At 33.1% G+C, this 11,813-nt stretch overlaps 2 protein-coding genes across 2 annotated transcripts; one reads left to right on the forward strand and one right to left on the reverse strand.

Annotated features, from left to right (window-relative positions):
* Positions 1-3,650: 3,650 nt before the first annotated feature.
* F4817DRAFT_45022 (uncharacterized protein) lies at positions 3,651-5,579 on the reverse strand. The gene is made up of 2 exons (XM_049307490.1): positions 5,403-5,579; positions 3,651-5,342 (listed from the first exon to the last, which is right to left on the reverse strand). Exons 1-2 carry the CDS (start codon positions 5,453-5,455, stop codon positions 3,758-3,760), a joined length of 1,638 nt encoding a protein of 545 aa, XP_049160979.1. The 5' UTR covers positions 5,456-5,579; the 3' UTR covers positions 3,651-3,757.
* Positions 5,580-6,256: 677 nt separating this feature from the next.
* Positions 6,257-7,199, forward strand: F4817DRAFT_363924 (uncharacterized protein; the record flags this gene model as incomplete). Its single annotated transcript, XM_049306692.1, has 2 exons — positions 6,257-6,615; positions 6,675-7,199. The coding sequence occupies 2 exons, from the start codon at positions 6,257-6,259 to the stop codon at positions 7,168-7,170; spliced, it is 855 nt and encodes a 284-aa protein (XP_049160980.1). The 3' UTR covers positions 7,171-7,199.
* Positions 7,200-11,813: the final 4,614 nt, after the last annotated feature.

An 11,813-nucleotide genomic window follows, 5' to 3' on the forward strand; every position in this document is an offset into this window, starting at 1 on the left:
TGCAGGCGATCACATGCAACGTCCTCACCCCTCTCTCTTCGAAGCGGCTACTCACGCCTCATCATGCGAGGGTAAATGAACTTGACGGTTCTCATACGTAAGTGGCATGTAGTTAATATCGGGCTGTAATGCCTTATTCAATGCTTATGCGAGTCAAATACGAGACTTTCAAGTTTCGGGCAGCAGCCAAGTTGGAGTAAGGAGCTTTTGCACATGAGTGGGTACCTAATGCAGTTTTCCGGTGAAGCAAGAAGGCTTCAACAGAGTAGTCGCCGAGGCAGATCCTAGGAGAACTGCAGCTTTATCAATATACACGTTTACCCGCGCCACCATGATCACCCCTTAAACCGATTCGAATTAAAACTTCAAACGGAATGCCTATGTGATTTCTCACCGATGTACCAAAATCGATCGGCAGTACTTAGCTTTAGGAGATATAATGGGAAGAACTTGGTCAGATTTAGGCTACGCCGACAGAATTCTCACTATCAAAGCAAATATATTTCATTTAGCACAAGTAACAAGGAAAACGCATATAAAAGCTCTATTATTATATCCGTATAAGTCACTTCGAATGTGGGATAGCAATTGCCACGGCTCGTCCGCCAAAGGCAAAGAGATATACAGTGTTCACAAGGTAAACTACCTAAGTAGGGTCAGTTAAAACGAAGATTGCCCGAAAATGTCTGCTCTTGAGCATAAATTTTGTTAGCTACCTATCCCCCCTACCACCAGTTAACGACCGCTAGATAGATACTGATACTCCCTCGTTAAAGGAAAGCTTGTAGACTGCATCAGAGACATCCATGCAACAGTTCTAAGTTCTCGCAGGCCAAAAGTGGCTGAATGAAAGTCCTCCTTGGTAGTTTACCAGCACCATCCACCGAAACCAAAGATAATGGTGATGCAGCTAAGACCCGGACAGCATTGGCCAGGTAAACACGAATGGCCATAATCTTGACAGGTGGCTTAAAATTGAATAATTAGTGGCAGATCTTCACTCTCTAAGTTGTTCCGATAAAGTTCCATAAAACTCACCGTCAGCATTATAATCGCCCTTTTGTGACATAATATCAAGGACCTTATGATCAAGGATTCCCTTGGATTCGTCCTGATGGATGGTTGTCTCGAACACGATGTCACGTGTCTCTGGGACGGCAGCGCCAGCAGCAAGTTGGCTGGCTAGAATGTAAAGGATGGATGAGATGGTGAATCGCATTTTTGCTTTGAGAAGTGGAACGGTAGGAAGGACGGGATGAGTTGCTAAATTCTGAGTACTGCTTCTTGAAAATGGAGTGTTGGTCGAGAAGTGCTGCAGTCTGGAAGGGAAGGAGGCCGGGCTTGTTAAAAAGAAAAGTGATGTCTATAGAAGTCCCGTATTTCGTACTACTTACAGCTTTTCTGATGCTTTTTCTGTGGCGATAAGTGTGGAGCTCGCGGTTACTTGCAGCTCGCAACATTCATCGCGATGCCGAGTTCTACGGCCGGCCGGGGACCTAGGAGTATTGAAAATTGGAGTATCGGCTTTTAATTAATGCATCGTAAGTCATCATGTGGCGTGATAAGCTATAATCAGAAAGAATGATTTGATGAGAGTGGACTCAGAGCTTCTTGCCTGTGCCTAACCGACGTGGATGAAGAAATCATAGTACAATTAATATCCACGTGCCGCAGCCTCGAAATCCTCCCGAGTCAGCTCTTTTTCCGTCCTGGCCCGAAGCCGGTCCGCAATGTTCACCAAATTGATGTGTTCCCCGAATTTCCTAAATCCATCTGCAGGTAATGCCTTGGTCAAGCCGTCTGCCAACATACTCTTGGTGAGTGTGTAGTCCACTCGTATTCGTGTTCGTGAAGCGGCCTCGAGATGTTCATCGCTAGGATTTGTGGTAAATCGGGAAAGTTAGGAAGCTGCAAAGGCAATATCGAGTCGGGTGATAACTGTAGCATAGGTGATTGATCCGATCTGGCGCTAATATGCTGATCCATCCTTCTTAGAGACGAGATTAGCTAGTTTGTCGATATAGTTAGATTGGGAAAGCCAAAGCAGCCTCTTCCTGCGGTTTCGGATGATGATGATGATGATGATGATGATGATGATGATAACGTTTACGTGCTATATGCTACCTACGTAGATACAGCGGCGCATCTCTGGCGCTTTAGACGTCTAGAGTACCCCCTAAGGGGAACAGAGCTAGAGTGCCGCCTGCCATAAGAAAAATAAGAACATAAAAGAATGTAATCTATCTAGAGGTTGGAGGTTGGGGCTTTGGGGCCTTCTTTCCGGTGCCTCGTGCGGTTCTACAAGATATTGTGGCTGCTTGCAGCCGGTAGCTAGCGGTTTCGGATCACTTCGATCCCTAAGAACCACCGTAGGGGAGCTTCTCGCAACCCACATAGCGGCCTTCTTTAGGTGAAGGATCTATCCTCTCTTCCTATACCCTGGCGGCATTCTCATGAACACGTCGTAGCTTGTAGGAAACCCAGTCTCGTAGGGTGCGATTCTATATCTGTATGCCACCAGGGCGTCTAGACGGTTGGTTCAGTAGTTCGATGGCTCGGAGATCTTCTCCAGCCGAATCGCGCAGTAGGGCGCTATCCTCTAACTGCCGAGTGCAATCAAACTCATCTTGTAAGTTATCTGCGTACTCTTGACGATCCGTAAGCTCTCTGATAGTAGCCGTCATCAGCGCTGCCATCCGCGGCGGAGTAGTATCTAGGGTCAGGAGTGACTCGCATCTAGCTTCAGTATAGGGTGATTAGTCCCTCTACCGCAAGTAGTTCGTGTTCCAACCTGTGCCTGGCTTTTAGGACCTTGCCCACTAGATATTTCCTCAACATCTTCGCTTTGATGCGTCTGTAGATTGCTAAGTTCTTCATCTTCTTCCTGAGTAGCTATGCTTGTGTCACTGTTGTTCCCAGGTGCTCGGTGTGCTTCTAGCAATGCTTGTAATCGTTCATCGGAGATACATAGCAAATCGTCTCTGAGGTCGTCGATGTTTCCGGAGAAGAACGCTCGCTCGTTGAAGGTTACGTCGCAAATAGCATGAACCTCGTTATTCAGTAGGTTCCACACCTGATATATGTTTGTTGATTTGTAGCCAATCGGGTAGCCAATCCATACGCTCGGATTTAGCTTTTGCTTCTAATTTTTGTTTAATTGACTATCCGATGTTATCGCGAAGGTTCTACATCCGTATGCTTTTAGGTGGGCTTGGTTTGACTTTCGGTCTTTAACTACATATTAATCCATCCCTAAACGCAAGGTAAATGTAAAAGCACTTAGTGAGGCCAGCTCCGTGATAATCTTGATATTGCATTCGAGAACTTTTACCCCTATTTGGTACTAATTCTCAAGAGTACCTAGGAAGATTTAAAATGCTTTAACTAGAGTATCGGTTCGTTAGGAATATCGCGCTTGAAAAGCCTCGTCGATTTGGCTTCAAATCGAGGAAATCTATTGCGAATCGCTGTCCTCCCTTGTTTGGTCCCGGGCGTGGCTGTTATCGAGTTTGCTTCTAGATATATCTCTTCAAGGAAGACCATAGAGTGGGAGGAGAGTTGCCATGCGGGAAAGGTATGATAACAATGCGGATTAGGATAGGTTTTCGTACAGTCGAGAGGCGCATAAATGAAGCACGAATATAAGCTGGCTTAGAGCTTTGGGTCGCACTGATAGGAGAAAATCACAAGTCCACCAAGCCCGTACCTATCCCGGATGAGTGAAGAATAAATATTTTCATTGGCTAGCGATTGAATTTCATGGTCTCTCCGGTTTACTTACCCAACATCGAGTCTTCATATCGTATACGAGTTCTCTAGTAATCACCTCCCAGTTAAAATCGTCGAATCTCCGTTTACACTGCAGTATGGCTGTTCCTTCATAGCCGTCAGGTAATTGTACTTCAATATCGTGTAGTCGATGCGACTCGGGAAGTACTGCTTTAGTCGTATCAGAATGAGCGTAGAAATCACTCTCTTCAATATTTATCAGTTCTTCAATCATTCGTGCTGCTAGGTGCGAACTCCAGATCCCTTCTTTATGAGTTGTTGTAAGTAAGAAAACGAGGGCGTCGTGCCTAATATTGTGTACCCGGCATTTGAGAGCTATATAATAAAGCGCGGGGAGAGCGCCTAGATCGGTTATCGAGCTGGACGTATCCGAAAAATGAAATACTGTGGCTAGCTGTGGGGAAAGTGAAAGACTCCGTATGTAGTTCAGCTGGTCCATAATGGTCTTAAATGATTTCGTATGAGTATCATATCTCATCTGGTCTTCTGGCCGGAGGCAAGTATCGACCATGATCTCAGCGATCATATAATATATTCGTAATATTATATAGGCTACGGTGCTGTGTGTGATTTTGCTGGTTATGAGGCTTGCCCTAGATGCTTTAAATGCGCCGAACCACGAATCAAGTTTGGCTTTGAGACGCCGCTGCCTAGAAGGGAGACTCCGAGGGTCTAATTTATCCAAGGGCTGTACCTGGTGGCGGCATTCATGGCTTAGGTAGAATATTTGGCTGAGTATTCGGTCAAGATGCTGTCTTGCTTGATTGGCAGATTGGAATATCAGCGGGGTGGCCGGAATATCTGACGAACAATCCTCCTGGGTAATGTTCAAGAACTGTGACCCTTGACACTGAAACTTTGCCTGCACGTCAAGCCTAATGAAGGCTTGGATGATCCAGGCATCCGCAGAATCGCAACACGGTTCCTGGAACAGACTGTAACTATCTATCGCGCTTGAGCGGGCTTGGAACTCGTTCAAAAGCTTCAAACCGTTTTGGAGATGATCGTAGCCAGTCTTGAAATGACCCCGGAGATATTCCATTGTGACAAACATTAGACATGTGATAAGTGCAACACGGATTGACCGGTTACTTCTAGAAGTGAAATGCGGCTGGAGATGGGCTATTGCTTTGGTATAGTGTTCCAAGGTAAAATGTTCCTGCTTATCCGGAGCGACATCTGGCGAGGTATCGAAACAAAGTCCTTCTTTCCTATGGGCTGAGCTCAGGGCGAGAATAGCATGTAAAACAGCTGGCTCGCTTGAAGCGGCTTGGAATACGAGCCTATCCCAGAATTGAAAACTAAAAACCCCGGGAAGCTTCAAGACACTTCGGTATGTAAACCACTCGAGATACCCGGTCTCCTCTTTGTTCACCGCTTTTACCAGCGTTGGTGTGTAGAAAGACGTTAGGCTTTTGCGACTAGAGCCGATGGGACGGCGGCCGTACTCATTACCACCTCCGCCCCATACTCCGTAGCCTTCGCAGACCCGACCTGTAGAATAACATCGGAAACATACGGGCTTGCCTTCGTCGCATTTGACTTTTCGAGTTCTTTGATAGAGTTAACAACGCGGCTAAGAAATATACGGCTTACATCTGAAACTAACTCACTTGCAGGTTTGACAACCCGATTTTACTTTGGATTTAATTGCGCGGGGTGCCATATGGGGTTTGATGTGTTAGGTAGGGTTTAGATCTTTGAATAATAGCCAATGGTAGCCTTGGATTGTCATTGTAGTTGTAACTTGAACATCTAAGAAGCTGAGAAGCTGAGAAGCTGAAGGAAGGCTGAAACGTGGGGGAATAAAACCGATGTGGAGCATTTATTCAGGTAAGCTTCCACTATTCTTATTCGTTCTCTTACCGCACAGTCCCCTGTAAGATTCATTAGGTAATCAGCTCTCATTCTTACTTCTTTGATTGGCCATCTTTACTCGGTCCTCCTTTACATAAATATTTATATGCATGTACCAAGCTAGTCTTTCTCCATAGACACCTAGATTGGTTATTTGCATGTAAGTTCTATCCGGTGGTTGTCTTGTATCATATTCTGGGAATAGATTTCGTTCGAGAGACAACTACTTTAGTCTTTTCTGAAAATTACTCGTCGTTGTCAAAGAATATTTAGGTAGTTTTAGCATAGCTTAGATCCAACTGTATGTAACTACCTCTCATTTAATAGCTTATTCCTGTCTTAAACACTTTGTCCATATCAGTTCCAGAACCAACTCCAAGAACCCCTAATACAAATAGATCTCGCGCATTTTGTAATGTCACTTGTAAGTTGTTTATTCGGGTTTAGTTTCACGTAGTTTCAAATATATGGATATTTTCGATGTCGTCAGTATAAAAGGGTTTGCCTCCCCAATCTTCCAACACCAAGAAATTCATAACACTTATCGTCATCATATTTATCGAACTCGTATACTTCCATTGAAAACACCAGCAAAAGTAAATCTGTAATCATGCCCTCGAGATACGCAGATGTCTCCCATTCCGGGAAAACAGATGTTGCTTCAACTCGCACACCTAATTCCCTCGTGTGGGGAACCACTAAAGCCATAGAATTGGTTTCTAGTGTGCGGTTCTCATGGGATAATCACCAGAATAGAATCTTTATAGACTTCTTGAAGGCTGTCGGCCCCGATTTGAAAGACGTCGATATCGAGCCATTGCTTTTCCAGCTTGATCTTCACGGGTATGATAATATAAGAAATAAGTCTGGAGAGAGTGTCTACCGCTTGATCAAGGAAAAAGTTATGAGAAAACTGAAGAGAACCGCCGATAAAATGGAAATGAATGGACTATTTGAATCTGATATAGAGTTAGTTGCTTATATGTTTCTGTTTATACTCACATCACTGAAATATCTAATTCTCCTAGGTCAAGTTCAATCGACCCCGAACACAATGTATTTAAATACAGACGAGATTCGATTGATCCAAAGATAAAACCAGAGTATACCGAATTTACACAGCCAATCCACCCCTTCCTAAAGATACCTCAACAGAAGGTTCGTAAAGGTATTCTAAAAAATGCAACTTATGAGGATTCGACGTACATGAGTGAGACTTCATATCCGGGCTCACAAACCCAACGAGCTTCGCATGCTTCTCATCTATCTCCGCAAAAGAACGGAAACACAAGGACTATTGAAGAGGCCAAGTACAAACGCGCTCGACAGTCTATCCGGGATCTTGTGTTTGAATTATCTCATACTGAAAAAGCACTCAAGGAAGCTGCATCTGCATTCAACGACCTACAACCAATCAAGAAGGGTGAAAAATGGACTGGTGTACTTAACCGAATGATACTGACGCATTACGATGTACAACTAGACGGGGCCAAGTTTTACGAATTCGCCAAAAAGAACCTATAAAGGGGGTCCTGGTGTTTTTGATATTAGCTGCATGGATTTAGGATGGTAGCTTGGTGTGATCGGCCTGCACTGTTGGGTTGGGCTTCGGTTTTAATAAAGCATCGCGAGAGTTGATAGCGCTAAGAGAAGCGCAACTAGAAGAGATACTCGCTTTAATGTCAATCGTTTAAATATCCGAATGAAAAACATCTACATCTAGAGGTTGCATTTGTGAGCTGCCGCGGTAATTCTTAGCCCCGTAGGAGAATTATATGACATGTAGTCCCTGCAGAAAGGGTTCAACCACAATACGACGAAGAGAAGGCTGAAAATTCCCCGCGTATAAAGTATGGCCACAGAAATAGTATATATATTGCTAGCGCCAGATACAGGGAAGAAATTTGGGTATTTCGACCTCTCTAGACTGTATCTTAGGACGAATAATAGTTAGTGTAGACATAATTACCATCCCTATGGGGACTTAACAAGTTTGGCTGCACCTTCCCCTCTAAATTATTTTTCTTGGCACCCACTGTTAGTGCGGTGTTAAGGCCGGCCGCCATATAGCTGCGCAACCTTATATAAAAGTGGCCGGTCTTTAATAAGACAATAATAACGGAAAATTTTTTATTTTCGAAACGTTTAACACTAGAAAAAAATTAATTATTTTACCCGTATAACGGCGTAATAGGGTTTTTAACTTAAGAAAACATTACGAAACATTATTATATTCGATTTTACATTTTTTATTTAAAATAAAAAAAAAACGTTTAAACGATAATCGATGATTTAAATTGGCGTTATTTTTACTGTACGTTTAACGGTTTATTAGGTATTTATTTATATATATTAATACGGCGCGTTTTTGTTTTAGGTTAGTAAAGTTACGGGGAAATAATAAAAAAACGAAAAAAACGAACGTTTAACGCGTTTTTGTTTTAATTCGGTAAAGTTACGAAACGTTAATGTTTTTTCGAAAGTAAAAATTTTAAAACGTTTAAAAGTAACGGAAAAGGTTTTGTACGATTAATAAACGGCGGTTATTATTATAAACAAAAGTTTATATTTAAAATGTTTATATATTAAATTTATTTGTTATAAAATTACGTTAATTTTTTTTTTTATAAAAGAATAAATTTTATATTTATATATTATTAAATATAAATTTAATAAACGGGGCAAATAAAAACGGTATAAATATTATATGTTTTTAGGTTTAAAATGTAAAATATATATAAAAACGTATAATTTTACACGTTATATGTTTTAAAAAAAGCTTAATATTTCGTGCTTTTAACATTAAATATATAATAATAATAATAATAATAATAATAAGTTTAATTATAACTTTTTTTTAAATATTATTTTTTTTAATAATAATTATTAATGTTTTACGTTAATTTATATAGTTTTTTTTAATATTTATTATAAAAACGTTTAAATTTTAAAGTTTATTAAACTTTTAACATGGTTTTATAATTTGCCTCGAAATTTAATAACTTTTAAACGTTTTATAAAAGTAATTTTATATTTTAATAAATTATTAATAAAAGATTATAAGTTAAAAAAGTATTATTTATGTTTACGTAATTTTTAAAAAAAAAACGAAACGTTTAAATTTTTTTAATTTAATTAAATTTAAAAAAAAGTTTTAAAAATTATATTAATAAATTTTATTAAAATTATTAAAATATAAACTTTTACGTATAATTAATTTAATAAATTTATAGTTATTAATTTTTTATTTGTTATTTTAATAAAAATATAATAAAAATAAAACATATAATAAAAAATATTAAAAAACGTGGTACGTTTATTAAATAATATTATTGCTTTTTACGAAAACGATAATAAAAAGTTTTTTATATGGGAAATTATTAAATATTTTTTAATATATTTAAATATTGTTTTATTTATAAAAAATATTTTATAAAATTTTTTTAATAATTTTAATACCGATTTAATTAACGTAAATATTTTTTTAATTAAAAAAAACGTTAATAATATTAATATTAAATATTTATATATTTTAATAATAATTAATAAAAATAATATTAACGGTAAAAAAAATAATAAATTAAATATTATTAATAAAATAACAATTTTTTAATAATAAAAAAATTTACGTTATTTAATTAAAATTATTAACAATAATATAAAATAAGTTAAAAAATAAATAAATTTTATCTTTAAATTTATTATAATTATTAAGTTAAAAATAATATTAATAAATATTTTAAATATTTATTATATTGTTACAGGTTTTATTATATACCTTTAAAATGTAAAAGTTAAAAAGTATTTATTATAAAAAAAAAAAAAAATCGGTGGTTTTTTAAATAATTGTTATAAATTTATTTACGAAATAATCTTTCCGAAAAAATATTACGCTTAAACTTTTTTAATTAATAAAATAATTAATAAGGTAAATAATAAGTAAATAATAAAATAATTAATAAGAAATTATATATATTTATATAAAAAATATTTAAAAATTAATAAAATTATTAATAAAATTTTGATAAGTTAATAAGATTTAATATTTATAAATTTAATTAATTATATTTTATATTATTTTTATATTATTTAAATATTTTTATTAAATATATTTTTTTTAATTTTTATATTTTAAAATTAATTAATTAGGTATATTATTTTTAGTTTTTATACCGGTAATATATTTTAATTAAATATATTTATTTAATATTTTTAGCTGTTAATTTTATAATATTTAGTTTTGTAGTTTTTAACCTTATAGCCTTTAGTTTTATAGCCTTTAGTTTTATAGCTATATGTTTACATAATTAACCAAAATAATAATAACTTTATAAATAATTAATTTAAAAAATAACCGATATTTAATAATAAAAAATAATAATAAAAAATAATAAAAAATAATAAAAAATAAAAAAAAAAAAAATATATAATAAAAAATAAAAAATATAATAAAAAAAATTTAAAAAAAAAAATTTAAAAAAAAAATTTAAAAAAAAAATTAAAAAAAAATAAAAAAAAAATTAAAAAAAAATAAAAAAAAAATAAAAAAAAAATAAAAAAAAAATTAAAAAAAAATTTAAAAAAAAAAATTAAAAAAAAGTTTTTTTTTTTTATAAGGTAACTGTCTTTAGGACTTAAAAATTTGAGCGGTTCTTTTGGAAAGATTTAACGGATAGTTTTTTTTTTTTTTTTTTTTTTTTTTTTTTTTTCTTTGCCCCCCTCTCCCTTTTAGCCCCCAATCCCTTTTTGGCCCCTACTTTCCATAATAAAATTTCGAAACAAATCAGGAGCTTGCAATTGTCTGTTGATGAAATTTTATAATTATGTAATTTTAGAAGTTTTTATAATTATATAAATATATATAAGTAAATATATAAACATTATTTATTTTATTAATAATAAAATATTTACGTAAATAAAGCGTAAATTTGTTAATATTTAACTTTTATACCAAAAAATTAACCTTTTTATTATTATTAATAATTAAACCGTTTTTTTTTTAAAAAAATTTAATAAATTGTTTAAGTTTTTTAAAGTTAATTTATATTTTTATTTAATTAAAAAAAAGGTTTTATTTTTAATATATAAAAAGTGTTAAAGTTTTTATTTATTTTAAAATTATATTTAAATTTTATATTATATATATTATAAGTTTAAAATAAATAAAAATTATTAATAATTATATTAATATTTTAAAAGTTACGTAAATTATTATAATTTATATTTATTAATTTATTTAAAATATTCGGTTAAACCGATTTAATATAACGGTAAATTAATTTTTTAAATATAAAAAAATTAAATGTAATTTATATAATTAAATTTAAATTATATTATATAATATATTTTTTTAAAAGCGTTAAAGTTTTTATAATTAATATTATTAATTTATAATTTAACATAAAATTAAATAAATAATTTAGTAAAAATTTTAAACTTATTTTAAAATTTATTTTAAAGCTTATTTAAATAAATAAAAAATAAAAAAAAAGTAAAAAAACAAGGCGTAAAAGTAATAAAAGTAAAAACTAAAAAATAACTTAAATAAAATCTGTTATATTTGCGTTTTCCGAAATTAAAAAACTTATTTTTCCGAAAAAATATTACGCTTAAATTTTTTTAATTAATAAAATAATTAATAAAATAAATAATAAATAAATAATAAAATAATTAATAAGAAATTATATATATTTATATAAAAAATACTTAAAAATTAATAAAATTATTAATAAAACTTTAATAAATTAATAAGATTTAATATTTATAAATTTAATTAATTACACCTTATATTACTTTTACACCATTTAAATATTTTTATTAAATATATTTTTTTTAACTTTTATACTTTAAAATTAATTAATTAAATATATTATTTTTAACCTTTACACCAATAATATATTTTAATTAAATATATTTATTTAATGCTTTTAGTTATTAACTTTATAATACTTAATTTTATAACTTTTAATTTTATAGTTTTTAACCTTGTAACCTTTAATCTTATAGCTATATACTTATATAATTAACTAAAATAATAATAACCTTATAAATAATTAATTTAAAAAATAACCAATATTTAATAATAAAAAATAATAATAAAAAATAATAAAAAATAATAAAAAATAAAAAAAAAAAAAATATATAATAAAAAATAAAAAATATAATAA

This window comes from Daldinia loculata (genome assembly GCF_022478755.1).
Source record: "Daldinia loculata strain CBS 113971 unplaced genomic scaffold F4817scaffold_13, whole genome shotgun sequence".
Lineage (NCBI taxonomy): Eukaryota > Fungi > Ascomycota > Sordariomycetes > Xylariales > Hypoxylaceae > Daldinia > Daldinia loculata.

What these genes read in the sequence shown, in the direction of transcription:
- F4817DRAFT_45022 (XM_049307490.1), bottom strand. Translation starts at nt 5,455, where the DNA reads ATGGCACCCCGCGCAATTAAATCCAAAGTAAAATCGGGTTGTCAAACC. An exon ending in TCGGGTTGTCAAACCTGCAA is followed by an intron (nt 5,343 to 5,402) that starts GTGAGTTAGTTT and finishes ACTCTATCAAAG; the next exon opens with AACTCGAAAAGTCAAATGCG.